The 20,779-nt window shown below is 32.7% G+C and overlaps 1 protein-coding gene across 3 annotated transcripts; it reads right to left on the bottom strand.

The window, feature by feature from the left end:
• Positions 1-1,011: 1,011 nt before the first annotated feature.
• LOC144844726 (anoctamin-8-like) lies at positions 1,012-15,454 on the bottom strand. 3 transcript variants are annotated; one of them, XM_078701761.1, is made up of 17 exons: positions 15,382-15,454; positions 14,167-14,383; positions 12,357-12,600; positions 11,748-11,886; positions 11,067-11,163; positions 9,456-9,572; positions 9,006-9,133; positions 8,003-8,164; positions 6,748-6,941; positions 6,074-6,224; positions 5,615-5,689; positions 5,135-5,345; positions 4,418-4,539; positions 3,886-4,077; positions 3,232-3,363; positions 2,785-2,895; positions 1,012-2,416 (listed from the first exon to the last, which is right to left on the bottom strand). In XM_078701761.1, exons 2-17 carry the CDS (start codon positions 14,222-14,224, stop codon positions 2,156-2,158), a joined length of 2,394 nt encoding a protein of 797 aa, XP_078557887.1. In that variant the 5' UTR covers positions 14,225-14,383; positions 15,382-15,454; the 3' UTR covers positions 1,012-2,155. The 3 variants fall into 3 exon arrangements, with proteins under 3 accessions (XP_078557887.1, XP_078557888.1, XP_078557886.1); XM_078701762.1 differs by having other exon boundaries at positions 14,167-14,233; positions 15,382-15,449; XM_078701760.1 differs by lacking the exon at positions 15,382-15,454 and adding an exon at positions 15,242-15,312.
• Between the last annotated feature and the right edge of the window lie 5,325 nt (positions 15,455-20,779).

Genomic DNA, 20,779 nt, shown 5'->3' with positions numbered 1-20,779 from the left:
CAGTTTTGGCTGAACTGTAAAAGGTAGAGAAAGGGTTTCTGACCTTCGAACTTTGAACTTGACATTAATTTTGTAAGTATTGTAAAAGTTTGGCGTTTACACAAACAGTAATACTAGTCTAGTCAAATTTAAATCTACACACATATATAATATGTAAAGAGGAATAATACTTTAAAATTAAATTAATTCAACATAATGTAGCACACTAAAACATTATAATACCAATTACACATACCACCTGAAAATATATCGCTTAAAAAATAAATTATTATTAAAATAATTAAAACATATACATTTATATAAATTGTTAAAACTGCTCAGCAATATAATGAAAATAAATGATTTAATGATAAAAGATCTGTGAGTATGAACTGTATCTCAATAAATCGTAATAAACGTTTTCGTAATACAACATAAAATCATCATTGTTACACACACAGAGTATGGTAGATATTGCACTTAATCGTTAACTAAAATGTATAAAGCACACTTTTTACTTTAAAAAACGAAAAATAAACTGCAGGCCTGTTGATAAATAATAAACATTCATTTTAAACTTCTTTGTTTTGCTTTGGTGGAGAGCTTTGTTTTTTTTTTTACATGTTATTGCTTTTACATTTTAATAATTCATTCTTTTGGTTAGATGATTTATTAATTAATAATATAATATAATTTCACATTTTGTATATAATAGAATTGTTATTATAGAATATGATTATAAATTAGAAGTTGAATTATTCTGAAATGTTAATAGGCAAGACGCTAGCCTAACAATCTCAAAGTCCTGGATCGAATCCTGTGCGAGTCACTCCATAACTAAATAATCTATTTTTATATCTTCTGACTCACACAATTCACACTTTTAGAAATACACTGATAAATATAAATAAAATGAATTTTAAAATAGCACATTTTCTTAACTTAGTAATCTGGTAAATATGATAAATACTACAGTAAAATGTCATACAACACGTATCAGGATATTCTTGTACGTATCATGCCTGGTGACAATAATCTTTAAGCAGTATCATGTCTGCTGACTGAAACAGGCTCATTTTTAACACCTACATAACAGCTTACACCTAACCCTCTCAATAATCTCACAGTAGCCCATGTGGGACAAAGGTTTACGCCACAGACACAACACTTTTGGCTGTTTATTGTCGCTAGACATGAAACCGTACATGTATCGGATGAGGAGTTTTTACATGTTGTATAGCAAGCATTTAGTTTTCATCAACAATATAAATATTATTCTAATCTGTTATATACTAGCTACTTAAAATCCTTTTCAATCAATAGTATAAACCTTAATGCCAGATACAAGTGGCAAAATTGCTATATTTTAACATTCAATAGTACTAGTCTATTTTTGCTATAATTTATGGTGAAGACATAATTACCACATAAAAGGTAGAATACCAATCTATTATAACTTTGCATACAAGAAACCCATCTCTTAAAAATCATTAGTTTTTCAGAATGGAGTAGAATATGAACTAGGGTCAAAGGTTTCCTATTACAGTATTTCGTCTATATTATGATTTCTTTAGATGAGTTAGAGAATATGTCTTTTTATATATTCTTTATGTTGTAGTTTTACATTACTACCGTATTTCAGGTAACATATATTGCATTTTATAACTATTAAAGAAAATCTCTCAGAACAAATTTAATTGTGTGTATGTTTAGTTTTACACACAAGTGTAACAAGTGCATTTAAGCTTTAAAACCTAATAACTATAGTACTATTCTAACCATTGCAATAGTTTATTTATATTTCAATAAAACAAGTTGTACAATAATACAATTTAAAAATACAACCATCTATAATTTTTTGATATTTTTACTGTACATACAATGTACCCAGAATAGGAAAAACTGGTCATGTTGATAGTCTAGATAGATACTTGGATAAACATTCAATTGCCATCCTTTCATTGAAACTACCTAAAATATAATGGAATATTCTTCAGACTGCAGTCTGTAATGAATATTTTTTTGGATAAAATTCTGTGATATTGGCTGCTGAAAGCGCAGTGGCAAAATCCATGCTAAAAAGTTGCTTTATTTAGGTAAAATAAATTGAAGTTATAAATAAAAACTATAAACCTATTCATATACAATTCTATATTATAATATAATTTGTAAAACCTTAATCATCCTTTTTTTCATCCAATGGTTTACTATTTTGAAATTCTTCATTAAGATAATCCTTGTCAACCTCGTCAACCGGACGTAGCCCTGCATACAGTTTAAAGTTAGCAGCAGTTTCGGTCATAGCAGTAGGCCAAACCTTGCCTGGCTCTGGCTTTTTAAGCTCTTTCGTTGTCGGGCTAGAACACTGTTCTTCCTGTGTTTTTGTTATTTTCTCTTTGTTTTCCTTGGCACTTGCCAAAACAGCTTGATCTAGTTTCTAAAAATATGAAAAAAAAAAAATAATTAACAGTTCAAAAAAGACAAAAAAAAAATAATATTAGTCTTCAGAAAATATTTGTGTGTGTGTCACTGTGTGTTGCTATACCTATATGGAATCAGCAAATTGATTGAATAAAGGTTTCATTTAAAACAGAAAGAATACTTCATTCATTGAAAGAGTGACTGCTCTAACTCAGCTCTAGTGTCTCGTTAAATGGAACAGTCGGTCTTTCAAACCAATGAAATATTCTCACCATTCAACACATAAACATTCATTATAAGATACTACAGTTTGTAAACTTAAGTAGGATTTCCACAAGTCATTTTCGTAAAAAAAGCTTCATTAATAGAGTAAAAGGAATATACCTTTAACGCTTCTCTTCTGTTGAATTCCAATTTAGCCATCTGTAGTGAAACCCAATGTGGAATATCTGGAATGGCATAAGCTATTGCAAACTTACAGGCTAAAGTTATATGCTAGAAAAGAAAGCAATGAAACTTTAAACAAAAGGTTATCTTAATACATCACAATATAAAGAAAACAATTGTAAATGTAAAATTATTGCTCTGAGTTACTGACCTCAACTGACCTTTGTCTTTAGTTAATGCTCTGTCTACACTATCAAACTTTATTTGACAAATGTGATGTGCCCATATATGGACATGATGGTGCTATATCACTATTATATTTGGGTACACTTTTTTTGTCAAAATAGTTTGATAGTGTAGACAGAGCTTTAGTTGCTTCAAGTTGAACATGTTTCATTTGCAAAATCTTACACCTAACACAAGTAGAATTATAATTAGACTAACCTCAAGAACGACTATGATCATGATGACGTTGGCAGTGCTTACTCCAGGGAATGCATGTTCAATTTGACCAGATATACCAAGGAGTCCAAAGTTGACAAGAACACCTATTACACCCATCAGTTCCATTGCATCCTGAAATGTAACAAAAAGAACGCAAATGAATTGTAGGAATTGAGTATTGGAATCGAGAGTTTGGATTTGTTTAAATTGTTGAAAAAACAAAACCTTTTCCTGGATAGCCCAAAAAGCTTTAGGCTCTTTGTGCCCAAATATGGTAGTGATATATCATCGTATCCACGTATGGGCACATCATATTTTTTTGTCACATAAAGTTTGATAGTATAGAAAGAGCTTTAGAAATGGTTTTCAAATCCCAGCCTCGCGTTGCACAAAATCCTAAAATATTTAACGAAAAAATGTACATACTGTACTGTACAATGTACCCCCAGATTAAAATAATGCATGGTAAGTGAAATGTAATCAACTGTAATGTGAGTGCCCCTAATGATCAGCTTTGCCTGGATGGACCACCCTCGTTAAATATGGGGAAGTAATTAAAATAAATGGCAATGATACACTTTGTTGTGTTAAAAAATATAATGTACATCTTAAGAGATTTAATAGTAAAAGGAACATATTAAAGTCTTGACATACCTGCCACGTTCCTATGTTTTCAACTCGTTGGCCAAACGGCCTCTGCAAACTTGTACATAACTTAAAGGCATCAGTACGTATTTCAACAAGGTTGTTCAAAAGAGCGCATATACCAGCCAATGGAAACGCAGATGAAAACAGGATCACGTAACCAAACTGAATTAACATTTCAAGATAGTCATCAAACGTATCCTGAAAGAGACAATAGAAATGAGAGATGTGATTTTTATTTATAGCCCACTGGGCTAGTAAGACCCCATTTACAGTACATGATGCAGTGAACCGTGACCAATGGCTTGGAAAATTAAGTAATGAATCCTCGGAGCCAATTCGCAAGTGTAAATTAGGCCTTAGTTAGCGGTAGATTTAGCTAAGTCATATTATTAAAAAACTACACACCAATAATAAAATATTGTATCTTGTGTTTTAAGCCTTTTAACTTCCACTTTTAACTATCCCACTATGATGCAAAGGATTGTACATTAGATGCTCAACTGATTTTCTAGTCTTCAAATTCAACAGTGAAATATACCTCATAAGTTTTCATACAACTCTCAACTTCGGCTTGAGTTAGCGTGAACATTTCAGATTCATTCTTCTTTAATGAGTGAAATGTTGATTTCTTCCTGGCATTGAATAGTTCAGAATGTTCATCTGAAATTATTAATAAGTTCTTCTTCGTTAACCCATTCTAAAATGTATCGTTTTTCACGATCAATATTAAAATTACATTTTTAACCAAAACAATTGCGTCACACCTTCTTTATCTAGTGTGAACAGGGAGTTGTTACTCCCTGGTGTGAACACATACTGATTTTTGGCTTGATTCACACACTTTTAGACCATTCTATTGTCTGGCCTAGTGATTTATCATAATAAAAAATGAAGCTACTATTTCCCAGTGATGGACTTAGACTTATATTTTCCTTAACTTCACTGCCTAAAGCTCTGTCTACACTATCAAACTAGTTTGACAAAAAAAGTGCGATGTTCCCAAATATGGTAGTGATATGCCCAAATATGGTAGTGATATGAGATCATCATGTCCATATATGGGTACAAAGCATTTTTTTGTCAAATAAAGTTTGATAGTGTAGACAGAGCTTAACATTACTCCAGCCTAGCATTACTCTAGAAGGTGATTGTAGTACAACACCACAAATTTCAAGATATTGTCAACATTATTGTCTACCATGAATTACATGGTATACTGACATATATAAAGACATCATGATTTGAAATATTCTACCTTTTTGCTCATGTTGTTCATTTTTCGGGTCAGTTTCATCCTGTCCTTCGTTTCTATTCTCGTTATCATCACTGTCTTCATCAAGGTCAATGTTCTCTTCAGCCATTTTGTAGGTCATGTGATACATCTTAACTTTTTCCATTATGTAGGGCAAGATGGCTTCCTTGGCATTTCCAATAATTTGCTTTGTGATGAAAAGTGTAGCTAGTGTCTGCAGAAGTTGAAAAACAAATACATACTGTAAGCTATGCAGAAATGTTTTTTTTCTGTAAAACATTATATTATTGACTAGAGAAAGGTTATGTTGAAATTACTCCCAACCCACAACCCCTCTGTGAAGGTTTTCAAATGTAGTTTCAAACATTCCCAGTGCAACTTCGGTCATTTTGGTACTCCATTACTCCCCAGACCCCCAACACCTTCCCGGGAATGATTAAAATAGTAAATAAGGATGACCCTATTGTGATTTTAAAAACTTACTGCTCTAAGTCGTGCCATATCTTGTAGATAAAAAGCAACATAAAATAATGACAAAAAATTATTTATAAATTGCACCTGAAATGAAAACAAAATGTTATTTTATTTATTTAATTCATACAGATCCAACAGCAAGTAACTCGCCAATTACAGGATGGATAAACTATGTTATAATTAATAAACTAAGACTCATTTGAGGCTTAGGGAGTGAGTTGAAAGAGTTACAACCCTGGCACTAGGTCAGGATTGAACCTGGAGCATGGAATTGAAAGGCAAGCACATTAACCACCAAGCTACAGCTCCACTACTAATATTAAATGTTATATAGTATATTGTACTACTATTATTATTACTACTACTACTATACTATTATTTTACTTGTTTTTACTTTATTTTAAAATCTACAATTTCTGAGAAAGATTACTAAAGTTTTCTTAATTGTAATACATGTTTTGTACTTACAACAACTAGTTTAATTATTAGATGGTTTTCATATGTTTCTTGAAGTCTGTAGTTTTCCATATCGTTCAACCACTTTGCAATCTTCTTATAGAAATCTTCAGTTATGTTAATACAAATTCCTAGTAATACTTTTGGTACAAGGCTTACCCAGCTATGAACAAGAAAAAAGATACAAAGATTAGTATCAGCAGGTACAATTCAGGCACCACAAAAAAACCACATTATAAATATAAAGTACAATGAATAATCATATTAATTGCAATGGTCTTATACAGTATGGCGGAGGAGCGACACCTCCCTTTATGCAATGTTGATGTAGGGTGCACTGTATGTGTTAAATTCTATAAAAACTAGCAAATATATGTTTGTCACCTTATAAATAGTATAAAATAGAAGTACAATTCATATCAATTGCAATGGTCTTTTCTGGTGGAGGAGCGACACCTCCCTTTATGCAAGGCAGGAGGGTATGTCACATATGACTGTAACAGTGTCAAAGGTTTCTTTCAATTTTGGACGATCGAATATGAGCTAATTTCATTCAAATCCAAATGGATGAAAAAGATAATGTTTAAAGATGTTTAAAAAATGTTTTCGAGTCCCCACAACGAGACCTGAACTTGCAGCTACTTTTGATGCATGTACCCCACCATTCGACCACTAATATTTCTTACCTCGGTATTTGTTCTTCATCAATTTTCTTGTTTACATATTCTTGCAGCTCAAATATTGAAAGCATTGAAAGAAAGACGACGACAATGCAAAGACAAATAACAGGCAGAGTAACAAAATATCTAAAGAGGTTCCGCTTCCAGGCTGGATAGTACGGAGTTGGTCTGCCAGAAATAGGGCTCTCAAACAAATCACCCTACAAAGATACAACCAACATGTTCCTATTAATATACAATGACGTGTACAGAAAAGAACATTGATATGCACATACCTTCTAGTGTATAAGAGTTTAAAGAACATGAAAACATGAAAAATGAACATTAACAAATAAATGAACCCGAAAAATAAAAATAAATGGTTAATTTCAACCAAAAACCCATTGGCTGGCATTCAATTTGACTATTTTTTGCTTAAATTACAGTTTATTTTATTTTTTTTTCTTTTTAAAGATGTATTGTCCCTTGAAACACAAAAAAATGAAGGTCAGAATATTCTAAATTTAAATTGGCCATATCAAAGTAATATTAAAGTTGTTCACTTTAAGTCGAAAATTCGAGCCAAAAACAACAATTTTACGTAATTAACAGGTAAATTAACCTGATTACATTTCTTCTGGAAAATTATCGTGAGCAAAAGTAAACAAAGATTTCAAACCATGATTATACATTATGCATGATGCTAATTAGGATTGTTTACAACTCGTCACAGTTGCGAAGGTGTTTTCACACAGATCGCGAGGAAGTTTTATGATTATGCATACAGAGTAGCCAAATAAGCGCGTTGCATTATGAGATATGTTTTGATCAAAAACTTTGACTGGAAGTCAAAGTTATTTTTTGAACCAAAAAACGTTTGTATTTCAGTTAAATGATTTTTTTTTCGACTAATTTTTGGTGAAAGTTAATAACTATTATGATACTTCAAAATGACCCACTTTTTTTCGAAATCTTTTATTTTTTATTTTTTTTGGAATTTGACAAAGGGATCTTTAACTAAAATATGTAACAAATTATCATATAGGTCATATACAGTAGGTGAAAGTGCTTGATACAGATGATGCAGATAATAATAGAAATAGTCAAAGATGCTAGTTTAAAGTTTTTAGTTTTAACTAGCATTCATTGACTATGTTAAATCAAAATAAAATTTGAATTCGATAACAAATTAACTGCACTAACTTTACTTATGGTCCGAATATATATAAATAAATATATATACAAATGTGATTGGTTGGTACAAATTATTTTTTAAAGTTACCGTGTACAGAGGTCGAGGATCTGTAATAAGTTCATGTTTAGAGTCCAATGTACCCCACTGGTAGGCAAGCTCAGCACTGCGTCGTTTCCATGACTCCAGATAAAGCGTACCCCAGATGATGTTGAAAACACTGAAGATTACTATGTGCTTATCATGATTTGTCTATAAAAATAATAATTGAAATGTTGAATTCATTTTAACATGATTGAAAATGTTCATCTGGTTTGTAAAAATAGAATTTTAAAATAAAGTCACTTTAAATTGAAAATATGCATTAAAGATGTATTGTCCCCCTGAAAAATAATTTACAATTTTTTTCTGTTGAATATGCCATTTTAATGTCACATAATAGTTATCCACTATCCACAGAACAAAAATTGGATCTAAATAAAAATTATTTATCTGAAAAAACTGTAATTTAAAGCAAAAAATGGTCAAATTGGCTGCCAGCCAATGAATTTTCGGTTGAATTTTATTATGTTATTTTATAAGTGAAAACATTTTTTTTTTCTACGGAAGTAATTAACTTTATTAAAACTACAAAATAACCTATTCAAAGATTTAATTAATCTTATTTTTTCTTTTTTTTTTGGGGGACAATACATCTTTAATATTATAAAGTGATGCACTGAAAAGAGCGTGACAACAAAAGGCTACATTGAATATTAAGGTATAGCGTAATAATTACAAATTACACAGATATTGAATCTGTGAAAAGGATATTGAAGCCTGTTAGTGGAGGTTTTTTTTTCTGTTAGTTGTGAATTGAATAAAATAAAAAAATGACATAAAAAAATAAAACATTGATAATTACAGTACTTGCAATAAAATATATTTTATCTATTTAGTTATTTCGATTTACATTTTCAAATCAGTGGCACGCTGTATATCCTTCAGAAATAACAAATATGAGATGAGCTTGAAGAATATGATTATTATAATATTCTAAACATATTAGTGTGTTCTATTAATATCAACAATTAAAGGACAGTAGTATACATACATCATCATTACTTTCTGTAATCCATAATATCGTACCAAAAATAGCAGGGAGAATTAAAGCTGTAGTGTAACGACCCAGCCACGCAAAGTACATTGCTATTTTAACGCCAAAATAATCATTTATTTCATCTGAAAAAGACAAATTACAGTATTAAATTCATAATTATCACATTTTGTCAAAAGTTTGCTTCCCAATGCAACGCAAGGATGTATGTACTACATATAACCAATCACAAGCTATACTAGTAATAGGTCAATTTATAAAGACTGTATACATATCCACTAGTTGAATAATTAATTTATTATTTATATTGATTAAAATTTTACCTAAGGGTTGTTTTTTTTAATACAGCCTGTACCCAGTAATAGGTCAATTTATAAAGTGCATACTGTATACACATATCCACTAGTTGAATAATTAATTTATTATTTCTATTGATTACAATTTTACCTAAGGGTTGTTTTTTAAATACAGCCTGTACCCATGTCTGTCTCAGTTTTGCTAGATCATCATTATTGTGAAGCGGGAATACCTGTGATACTACGCCCTTTGACAGTAGAACAGAAACTGAAAATAAGAGAACAGAATATACAAATATTTTAAACAAAAACAATGTGCAACTTAATTTTTATTCAAAACAAATTTATACAATGCATTTGCAGCATATGGTTAATTTGATAAATAAATATCAGGTTTGGGATGCATCATTTTTTTTTCTATGAGTTTAAAACAGAAATCATGAATAATTCACTAGAATAATTATGACATAATATAGGACATTATAGGGGACACTATATAAGAATAGAGAGAGATTAAATAACCTCATGTCAACAGGTTTTGTTAACTGAAATGTTTGTTCAAGTGGTAAAGGCTTTAGTCTATGACAATGGAGCACTGGGTTCGTGGGCTATCAATAGAATGTCTTTTTTTTAATAGTTGAGAGATATTATTTAGAGGGTTAGGTCAAGTTATATTTAGGAAATAGGTCAGCTATCTTGCAATTCTTTATCTTAAAAAATAATTTAGGTAATGCACTATTTATGATTTCTGCCTTAACCTCATATGAGTGTGGTGTGGTTGGTTAAGTAGGTTGGAATTCAGAAACTTTGATTATCCCTATTAGGGTAGGCTATTAGGGATACAATTCATTTCCTGTAATTATGAATGCCCCTTTAAACAATTGACATATAAACAACCAATATATTACTAGGTTGAAAAGTCAATTTAAGTATTAGCCTTCAAGTTCTTGGCAGCAACCTTTGGTGAAGAAAAATAACTCTCCTTTAAAATATCAGATATTCCATCATTGTGTCATCATTGAGAATTTTAACTCATTACAAAAAAGTACTAATTTCTTCTATGACATTTAATATTCCTTCAGAAACAACAGCTATTGTCTGTCTCTTTCACCTAATGGAAACCATTGATGAGAACCCATAATAAATTAGTTTGATATTTGAAGCAACCTTCTAATAAAGAACAACCATAGCAACAAGAAACTATTGTAATTTCTTGAATGGTTTTGCTATCATGAATATACTTAATTACATTATAGTTAGTTTGATTACAAATAATATGTTTATCGTGTTTCTTACATTATCTACTGTACGTATCAGATAGCATATCTATTAAAAAATTGTAATGAACCATGATACAATATTTATTTATCGTATTAATATTTATTAATTCATTTTGGGTAGAGAGATGCAAATGTAAGGAAAGAGTCTTACCTAATGATACAAGCAATGCGACAAGCGTTGGATTTGGACTCATGATCTCATGATCAGTAGTCCAACGTCTAATACACTGCGTCACATGCCTTATATAGTATGCCTACTGTAAAGGCCAACTCAGACAGGTTCGTACGATGTCGGACAAGTTGTCTCGTCGGGAGAAAATTAACTCGGCAACCTAAAGATTATGCCCGTGCTATCTCAAGACTACTCGTCTTGTCGGGATTCAAATCAGACAGCACTGATGAGTAAAGACGTTTCGTCGTACGACACTGAGTTGGCCTTAATAGGAATGTACTGTAGCAGTACTTACTTCGCACAAACTTACCTATTGGTTGTCCATCATGGAAGGTAATCTTACCAAGGCTCTCGTTCTGTACTGCTCTTAAATTCTGAAGCATGTGCATTACAATTGCTTGTCTGTCCTAAGAAAAAGAATTTTGTTAGACCTTTTTTTAATCAAATTATTGAATTCTTTATTTTACCATCCATGCCAACTTCCGACAATACTCTTGCCTTTTTTTATCTTTTGATATGTTTTTTTGCCTGATTGTTTTTTCCCTTTTTAATGCTGTTTTTATTCTTACACTTTTTTTTGTATTTGTTGACATGCAATTTGGCCATTTGGTCAATTAATTAATTTTGAAATAAAGAGAATATATATAATTTTATTTTTTTAATTACTAAATATTATGACCATAAACCTCTTTTCATTTACTTTGTTTACCTCTTCATCTGGTTTTTCAATGTATGAAGGAGCCTTAAGGGGTGGGGGTACAGTTAAAATACTTTGCACTAAAGCTCTGTCTACACTATCAAACATGTTTGACAAAAAAAAAGTGTGATGTGCCCAAATATGATAGGTGATATGCTTAAATATGGTAGTGATATGACATCATAATGTCCATATATGAGCACATCACATTTCTTTTGTCACATAATGTTTGATAGTATAGAAGAGCTTTACAGTTGTTTTACTGTGTTCACATAACATAAAAATTACACTCACTTGTGACGGGAGAAATTCAGTTTGATTATCAATTCCTTCAAAGATTGCTCGTTCTTCGCAAGTAAACTCTTTTAAACCTCCGCCATATTCTTCTTTAATTGGTTTACGAAGTGCTAGATTTTCTGCACCTTTTAATAAACTGTAAAAATATGCAGGTAAAGCTATGTTATCAGTTTATGTTCTCCAGTTTTAATTAATATAAATGCGAACACGTTGTAAATCTTTTGTTACAGTACATCCTTTTGGTTCAATTATTAAAGCATGTCAGTGCCCAATACACTGCACCACTCTCTACTATACTGTAGGCCTACTATTGTACCGTTTTATTTATTGTTCTTTCTTTCTTTTTATACTTATTTGTTTATTTATATTGTACAAGTTCTCATAACTGGTGTGTCATGTAAACAGAAACAGCTTGTGCAAATTCAACCTTCAACTAGTCAATACAGTTTTGTTTTTACATTTTGATTGTCACAGACTAAAGTAGTATAGCTTATTTACTAACCATTCTGATTTTGTAATATTAATGAAATTTCTATGAATCTGATGTAAAAAGAATCACATAAGCGAAGAATAATCTTTGTAAATGTAATATTTATAAGAACTTACTTTTCATAGTGGGCTGAAAGATAAAAACCATGAACTCCTGTGTTTCCATGATGCCTAACTTGTACAACTATCTCGGGCGTACGTGCACGTAAACGAGACAGTAACCACATCAACGTATCATCTTGAGTCTTCTCGGGGAATGTTATAAGAATGTCACAATCACGTGTCGGAATTGTATTCATCCATAGTCGATTAGCGTAAACAAATTTACTTGTTTTCGCAAACTTCTTGCCAAAAATCTTGGCTACAAATTTAAATAAAACAACATACCTTTGAATATACACACAAGATTTAGTTAAATTGTTAAAATGTTGTAATGATACCAAATTGTCATATTCTAGCTATTAAAACTACAGTAAAGAAGCCATACTTTGGAACACCTCTATTCAAGGGACACCTCTATTAAGACACTTTTCCATAACATGAATGATTGGAAATACATGTTTTTACACTACTGGCCAACCCCTATTCAGGGGGACTTCTATTAAGGGGACACTTTGGTGGTTCCCAAAGGTTTCCCTTTAATAGAGATTCTTCAATAATAAAAAATGACAATTTACACCCCTGTAACATATATCAGTATGCATTTTATTTTCCATTTTTAAAATTCATTTATGTACAGTAAAACTTCTATTATAGGGAATCATTTGGGACCCAACAACGTGTACCCATAATAGAGGTGTCCTTGAATAGGGTGTCCCAAAAAGGGGTTTTAACATTGACATTAAATAGAATACTTAAATTTACCTAATATAAACATTTCTTTATTATCATTAAAATTTCTCAATGTTAAATACCAGCATATTGTGTTTAAATGCAAATTACTTTACACGCCATAATACTGTGCATAATCCACTAGTCAAAATTTATGTTTTTAGATAGGTTGCTGACAAGAGAAATATTAACAAGCTTTCGATATGCAACGAACGACAACTGACGACTTGGTCATGTTATTTAATTGTGCGCATACAGGGATGTTGGGGCATGCTTTCTCATTCATCAACTTGACACAGTTTTTGACGAACCGACAAAACATTGATTGACCTGACCTAACTTGTTATAAAGGTAGGTCTCTGAAATGGAAAGCTCCTTTTCCCAATATACATACTTTGATCGTCAATCGTTGCAAATCGTAAACTCTATTTTATCTCTAGGGCTATTACTTTCTTATTTCTCTTCTCTACACTCACGTACTGCACTTTTGGTCCTAGCACTTAACCTACCTTAAAACTGAGTTTCTGTTTAAGTTTCGAAATAATTGTAATAGGAAAACGTTTTTTTTAGTTTGAATTTGTAGATGACACCTAGTAATTGTTCATAATTAAAATGAATCTAACATTTTAATTCTTGAATAGCATTTAGAAATTATTTCATATGCTAGAAATATGCATACCAGACTGGTTTTATATTGAAATCAGTATTATAATTGAATTTGTAGATGACACTCTTAAATATTCATAATTAATATGACATTTATAAATGAAGTCAGACTCTATAAATACACCCAGACGTTATGTTGTTTTCCTACAAGCTGTATGAAAAACAATAGAAAATCAGACTTGTGATCTTACATAGTAAAGGATGCATTTTTTTTTTCTTATTAATATTCATAATTAACCAGGCTTGAAACATATCTAGAATAACATTTATAAATGAATTTGAACTCTATAAATACACCCAGATTGGTTTTATATTGAAAAATAATAGATCTTAAATTGTAGACAACACTTATTAATATTTATAAATGAAATAAATACACTGATACAAATACTGTATAAGCATAAATAGTTTACTACAGAAACACACTCACCTTGTTGGTACTTTTTTGAAGCTGTTTTTGTGAATTTTGGTTGCTTAACTTCAGCCATTTCTACAAACTACATCAGACAACATAAAACACCACAATGCGGAAATTAACTATTATTAAATTAACAAAAGCCACAAGTGCAACAATTTAAAAACTGTGCCCAACATCAAAATCCGTGAACGGACAAATCAGTGTTGTCACTAGTATACCAGCAAACAACCTATTAAAAAAGATTCAAATCAAACGTGAAACATACCATGCAGAATTGGTAGATAAACATTGATAATAACAGAAAGATGACATAAAACAAGGTGATGGCTTGTTATAATAATAGTCATTATTATAATTATATAGATTTGAACACAGCTGTTTAATTACCAGTATGGAAATTCAATTTAATTGAAATCCAGGTCAGCACAATATTCATAAGTAAACATCAGGGGATGATAGAGTGAACGTGAAAGTGGCAAGCCAGATTTCTAATTAAAGCTCATTGTCAATGTCATTATTAATTTATTTAGGAACTAATTTCAATCAATCATATTAATCTATCATATTATAATATAGTACAGTGATTATTATTTACAAGGCTATTAATTAAATAATAAATAACAACTAACTAAGATATATAATTTGATAACTGATCCTCAGTTAGCGGTTATGGTGTATCCCCATACTCTGGTTTGGGTGCTAGCTTGGTGGTTTTGTCTTTTTGTTTTCCATTATTTCTCTTCATTGTCGAGCTCATAGAGACATTTATTTGCGCTATATAAATCTATCTATTATTATTTGATTAAATAAAATAATTTTATGTTTTATGGTTTACCTAAAAATTAACAGAGGATTAATTTAGCACAAGGCCAGGGTTAAAAAAAGTGAATGGTTCACATAGCAACTCCCAGAATTCTGCTGCATGAACAGATAACAAGTGTGAGGTAGCCTACTCATAAATCCTTTTTCTTCGGGGCTGCTACTAGTACTCTGTTTCCTTAAATAATCTACTTTAATACTACACAATATCATGCAATTTATATAATAAAAAAATACAATTCTAAAAGAGAGTTTTAGACACACATACCAGTAAGCTGTTAAGACTACTGAGGCAGTAGTGGAAAGGAGGAAAAGCATCAAAAGAACCATTTTAGATACAAATATTCAGCCACACTTGAGACAATAGAAATATGTATGATAATGCTAAGATATTAAAAAACATAATACCTGCAACTTTAACTGCTGTGAAATTTGAACTAATTGTTGGCGCACGATCCATACCTGGAAATTAAGGCTTGTTGTCATTCATTATCAAAGACCTAGATAAGAAAAAGATTTCTATTCTTCAGAGCTGGATCATCGACGAAGTGGTAGTATAAACTACGAACCATCTTAATGCACATGTGAGGACTTTAAACATATTTTCAACTAGGCAAATTTGTTTGTGGGAATCGAAAGTGTCAGCTTATATGCATGCGTAAAGACGGGTTTGGAAGATGGAAACATAAGTATGCATCGTATAAGCTGATGCTTCCGATTAGCGCTAAAAAAATTGCCTAGTGGAAAATTGGCTTTAGGTTGATAAAGTTTGGGACTAAAGGAACCAGGGGATGATTCAGGATGTTGGGAAATAAGAGGAAGGGGAGTAGACTTACTGAGGACGTTCCAACCCTCTAGATTTCTCCGGAAGCCTCCCAAAATGTATGCAATTTGAATGTTTCGCACAATTTGAAATTGCGCAAGGATGAGTAAATATGGGGCTTCCACTTTTATGCTTACTGTGTTTTTGCACAGCACAATTTGAAATTGCGGTAGGGAATTCTTGGAAAAATTGCAATTTAAAATCGTTCTAAATGCGCATAACATACTAATCTTCAAAGGTTTATCGCAAATAGCTTGATTTCACAAGGAAAGTCATTGCACGATGCATGATGGGAAGGGTTTGGAAGCGTACATACAAACAAAGAACTTATAACACAAGAATCTCCTGTTCGTCCGAAGCGCGTAACAATTTCGAAAGGCATTGTGGGATAGAATAGAGCTAATGGGTGGCGCCATTGTGAGCCATGGAGTAGGGGATCATAGAGGGGATCTGCTAATACTCTAGGGGGGATAGAGTAATTGACTGAGGAGTAGGGTGCCCGCATCAAATTAGAAAGTCAAAATCATAGAGGGGATCTGCTAATACTCTAGGTGGGGATAGAGTAATTGACTTCCTAGTTTGGAGGGGGCGCTGCTCCATGCTGCGAAATGCCCAGTTTGACCTTTTAACCCTGTATCTCCGATACTGTGTTTTGAATGCAAATGGAAGAACAGGAGATTCTTGTGTTATAAGTTCTTTGATACAAACAACAAATCATGTACGCGTTGTGACGTTAGCTCCCAACCCTTCCTTAATAATGCGCCACGCACCCTATTTGCCATAAACCTTTCTTATGTAAGCCAGATTCTCAAACTACGCCTCTACTATATAATGTAGTAGGTCAAGGGTGAGTGTAGCACTTGAGTAGGCTTGGATTAACATAGGCCAGGCTAGGTATCGTATAGTCCCGTCTTCCCCCTGCCTGCGACAGGCCCTGCTGGCTGGCCCTGATCACTGCATGACATGAGGCTGCTGCGCTGGTGGTAGATTTACCATGCATGGATGTAATTTCCATGGATTTACTCAGTAGTTAAGTGACACTTTATGATTTAATCCTAATATTGTATTTGCTTACCAACTACAGGTGAAGATTTTGCTCATCTAGGCCTAGGCGTCTCTATTTGTGTGAAGTTATGTGTGTCCTCTCCTCCGATGCTCCTCCTCTTCGTCGCGTCCTCGTTGACTTTGTTTTGTTTTTTTGTTTTTAGTTCCCTATATTATCATAAACTGCGCCCTCAAATTCCAACCAAAGAGACTTTGGTGTGTGATCATGTAACAAATACTACACACAAACGATTTTTTGCTTTAAATTACAGATTTCTTTTCAGTCCAAATTGGTTACATCTAATTTTTTTCAAGCCGCTCCTTTAGGCAGTTATATTCAAGAGAACGGAAGCATTAGGACACAATTATCATGTGGTAGCTAGTTCACTACGGCTAAAAAATGGGTATTTGGAAAACGGACTGGGCATGCGTACACCCCAAAGCACGTCTGGGAAAAGAGAGTCTATGAAAACATTTGCTGATAATAATTGAGATGCATGTAGACGGTAGAGAGAGATGAGCGGCGTTTTTGGTAAGAAATATTTCTTGTTAATTATGTGCTATAGTAAAATGGTCAACGAACAATTATTTTTTCCAGGGAACAAGGAACTGTAGGCCCTATCTATAATTTTCATTTAATAATAAGAAATTAGTAGGCCTGGTGCTGGTAAATGTTATTTATTGTAGGCTATTTGTCACCGTAAATAGAGTTTAATTATACGAAGAATAGTGTGTACTGAATCGTATTAAACATAGTTGGTAATGTTACACGATATTAAAATGTTGTTTTATGAATATTTGCATGTGACCATTGATATTATTTCATTGATAAATATTAAAGCATTATAGGCCTAAAATGAATTATAAAATTCAGTTGATATTATCGTGGATATATTTAACATTGTACAAATGAAATATTTGCAGCATACGAAATGAAGCAAATTGAAAAAAACCATCACAATATGATTTTTTTTTAAATTATAAAATACTGATCATTTCATTACCCCAGCGCAAGCGAACTACTCTCAATTTTGTTTTGTCCAACCACTCTTTAGGTCAACACTTCAAGTGCTAATGCGCCGTTCCGCAACCTATGGGTCGCGAAAAAAAAAAATTATGGGTCGCGAAATTGTTTCCGATACTGAAACAAAATGCCTATGGCCCGATTAATAGAGATTATTATAACGATAGTGATTAAGGTGTATGCATCATGACTATGTAATAATATGACGGTAGAAATCGCAAAGATAGCTTACCTATTTCCTAAATTAACTTAACTGTCTCAATATCTTTCAAAATAAACAAAACAATATTTATTTCATTTGAAAAAAAAAATACGCAGAGTATTCGAACAGAGCAGCATTACACGTTACGCTACAAAGTAAATGACTGATCAGCTGACAATAGTCTATTTATACTTCCTTCATATTACGCAATTCGTTACGTTATAAATATATTCATGACCGTCAAAGCTGGTATTAACCGGTTTATATCCAAGATGACCGGTTAGCTCAGTCGGCTGAGCAACGTGTTAACAACACGGATGTCATGGGTTGGAACCCCATGCAGGTCGTGGTGGAAAAGAGTTAAAGCTATATGCTACTGTGTTTGGGGTTCACAGAATAATACGTCCCCCGTTCCACCACACAGGCAAGTCAATGCATCTGGTGATGCCGTGGAAACTACACATTGTCTCTGCCACAGCATTGAGGTCGTTTCCACGACATTACCAGATGTAGGGAGAGGCAATATGACATATAGTAGTACTGGGTCACTTAACTTTTGGTTCAGTCAGTGTTTTTTTTTCTGTGGATTCGATCTCGTAAATTTTATGCTTAGCGCCCTCAATTCTAAGAACACAAATACATGTCAGCAAAGATCTTATTTATATACTATAATAGTATATAAGATCTTTGATGTCTATTCTTTAATCCATGGTAAGATCAAATACGCAATGTTGGGTAGCGAAAATTCCCAAAATATGATCATGGGGGGTCGCCGTCAAAAAGGGTTGCGGAACGCTGTGCAAATGTTTATCCTGGATCCGTGGATCCGCCACTACATGCAAGCATTAGAATTATCGTGGGTCGACAAAGCATTCATTTCGTTATCAACAATTTTCAAAATTTAGTGAATTTCAAAAATACAGGTTAATCTCCACAATGATTATTATTATTATTATCCGGATTGCGCGACGTGCTGGGGTTTGATTGTGCTAAATATAGTTTGCCGCAATTTATGCCCATGTTCACGGTTATTGATTAGCAAATAAATATCATGCTATGATTGAAATAGGTTATCATTTAATAATGTATTATATTTCCCGAAACGCTCTAGACTTATTAAATACCGAGGTATACTAGAATATGAGGTCAAAGTTTACAGTACCAAAATAGTAGTTGCAGCCATTTTGAGAGTAAAGCGCAGGATTGGTTATTTTGGAGTTTTCAGAGCTTATACTTGTGTTGTAGCATACATGTTTTTTTTGCTATTTGTTGCTTTAACCATGCTATTTATGCTAATATTGCTATTTCTGCTTATAGCTGGAAAAGCAGTTGTGGTTGCTACTGATATGTTATTGTGCTATTGAATTCTAAGGGCTAAGTGTTTCACTGCTATAGCAGCTATTTCTGCTATAGCTGGAAAAGCAGTTGTGGTTGAAGTCTGAGAGTTAAGTGTTACTGCTATAGCAGCTATTTTTGCTATAGCTTGAAAAGCAGTTGTGGTTGCTACTGATATGCTATTATGCTATTGAAGTCCAAGGGTTAAGTGTTACTGCTATAGCAGCTATTTTTGCTATAGCTGGAAAAGCAGTTATGGTTGCTATTGATTTGCTATTATGCTATTGAAGTGTAAGGGTTAAGTGTTTCACCGCTATAGCAGCTATTTCTGCTATAGCAGGAAAAGCAGTTGTGGTTGCTACTGATATGCTATTGTGCTATTGAAGTCTAAGGGTTAAGTGTAACTGCTATAGCAGCTATTTTTGCTATAGCTGGAAAAGCAGTTATGGTTGCTATTGATTTGCTATTATGCTATTGAAGTCCAAGGGTTAAGTGTTACTGCTATAGCAGCTATTTCTGCTATAGCTCGAAAAGCAGATGTGGCTGCTACTGATATGCTATTGTGCTATTGATGTTTAAGGATTAACTCTGACTGCTATAGCAGCTATTTTTGCTATAGCCGAAAAAGCAGTTGTGGTTGCTACTGATATGCTATTATGCTATTTAAGTCTAAGGGTTAAGTGTTACTGCTATAGCAGCTATTTTTGCTATAGCTGGGAAAGCAGTTGTGGTTGCTACTGATATGCTATTATGCTATTGAAGTGTAAGGGTTAAGTGTTTCACCGCTATAGCAGCTATTTCTGCTATAGCAGGAAAAGCAGTTGTGGTTGCTACTGATATGCTATTGTGCTATTGAAGTCTGAGAGTTAAGTGTTACTGCTATAGCTCGTAAAGCAGTTGTGGCTGCTACTGATATGCTATTATGCTATTGAAGTGTAAGGGCTAGTGTTTCACTGCTATAGCAGCTACTTCTGCTATAGCTGGAAAAGCAGTTGTGGTTGCTACTGATAAGCTAGTTTGCTATTGAATTTGAAGGGTTAAGTGTTTCACTGCTATAGCAGCTATTTCTGCTATAGCTCGAAAAGCAGATGTGATTGCTAATGATATGCTATTGTGCTATTGAAGTCTAAGGGTTAAGTCTGACTGCTATAGCAGCTATTTTTGCTGTAGCCGGAAAAGCAGTTGTGGTTGCTATTGATATGCTATTATGCTATTGAACTCTAAGGGTTAAGTGTAACTGCTATAGCAGCTATTTTTGCTATAGCTGGAAAAGCAGTTATGGTTGCTATTGATTTGCTATTATGCTATTGAAGTCTAAGGGTTAAGTGTTACTGCTATAGCAGCTATTTTTGCTATAGCTGGAAAAGCAGTTGTGGTT

Source organism: Antedon bifida, chromosome 6 (assembly GCF_963402885.1).
Source record: "Antedon bifida chromosome 6, ecAntBifi1.1, whole genome shotgun sequence".
Lineage (NCBI taxonomy): Eukaryota > Metazoa > Echinodermata > Crinoidea > Comatulida > Antedonidae > Antedon > Antedon bifida.
The sequence above is the reverse complement of the archived record's forward strand: the minus strand, read 5'-3'. Positions and strand labels throughout refer to the sequence as shown.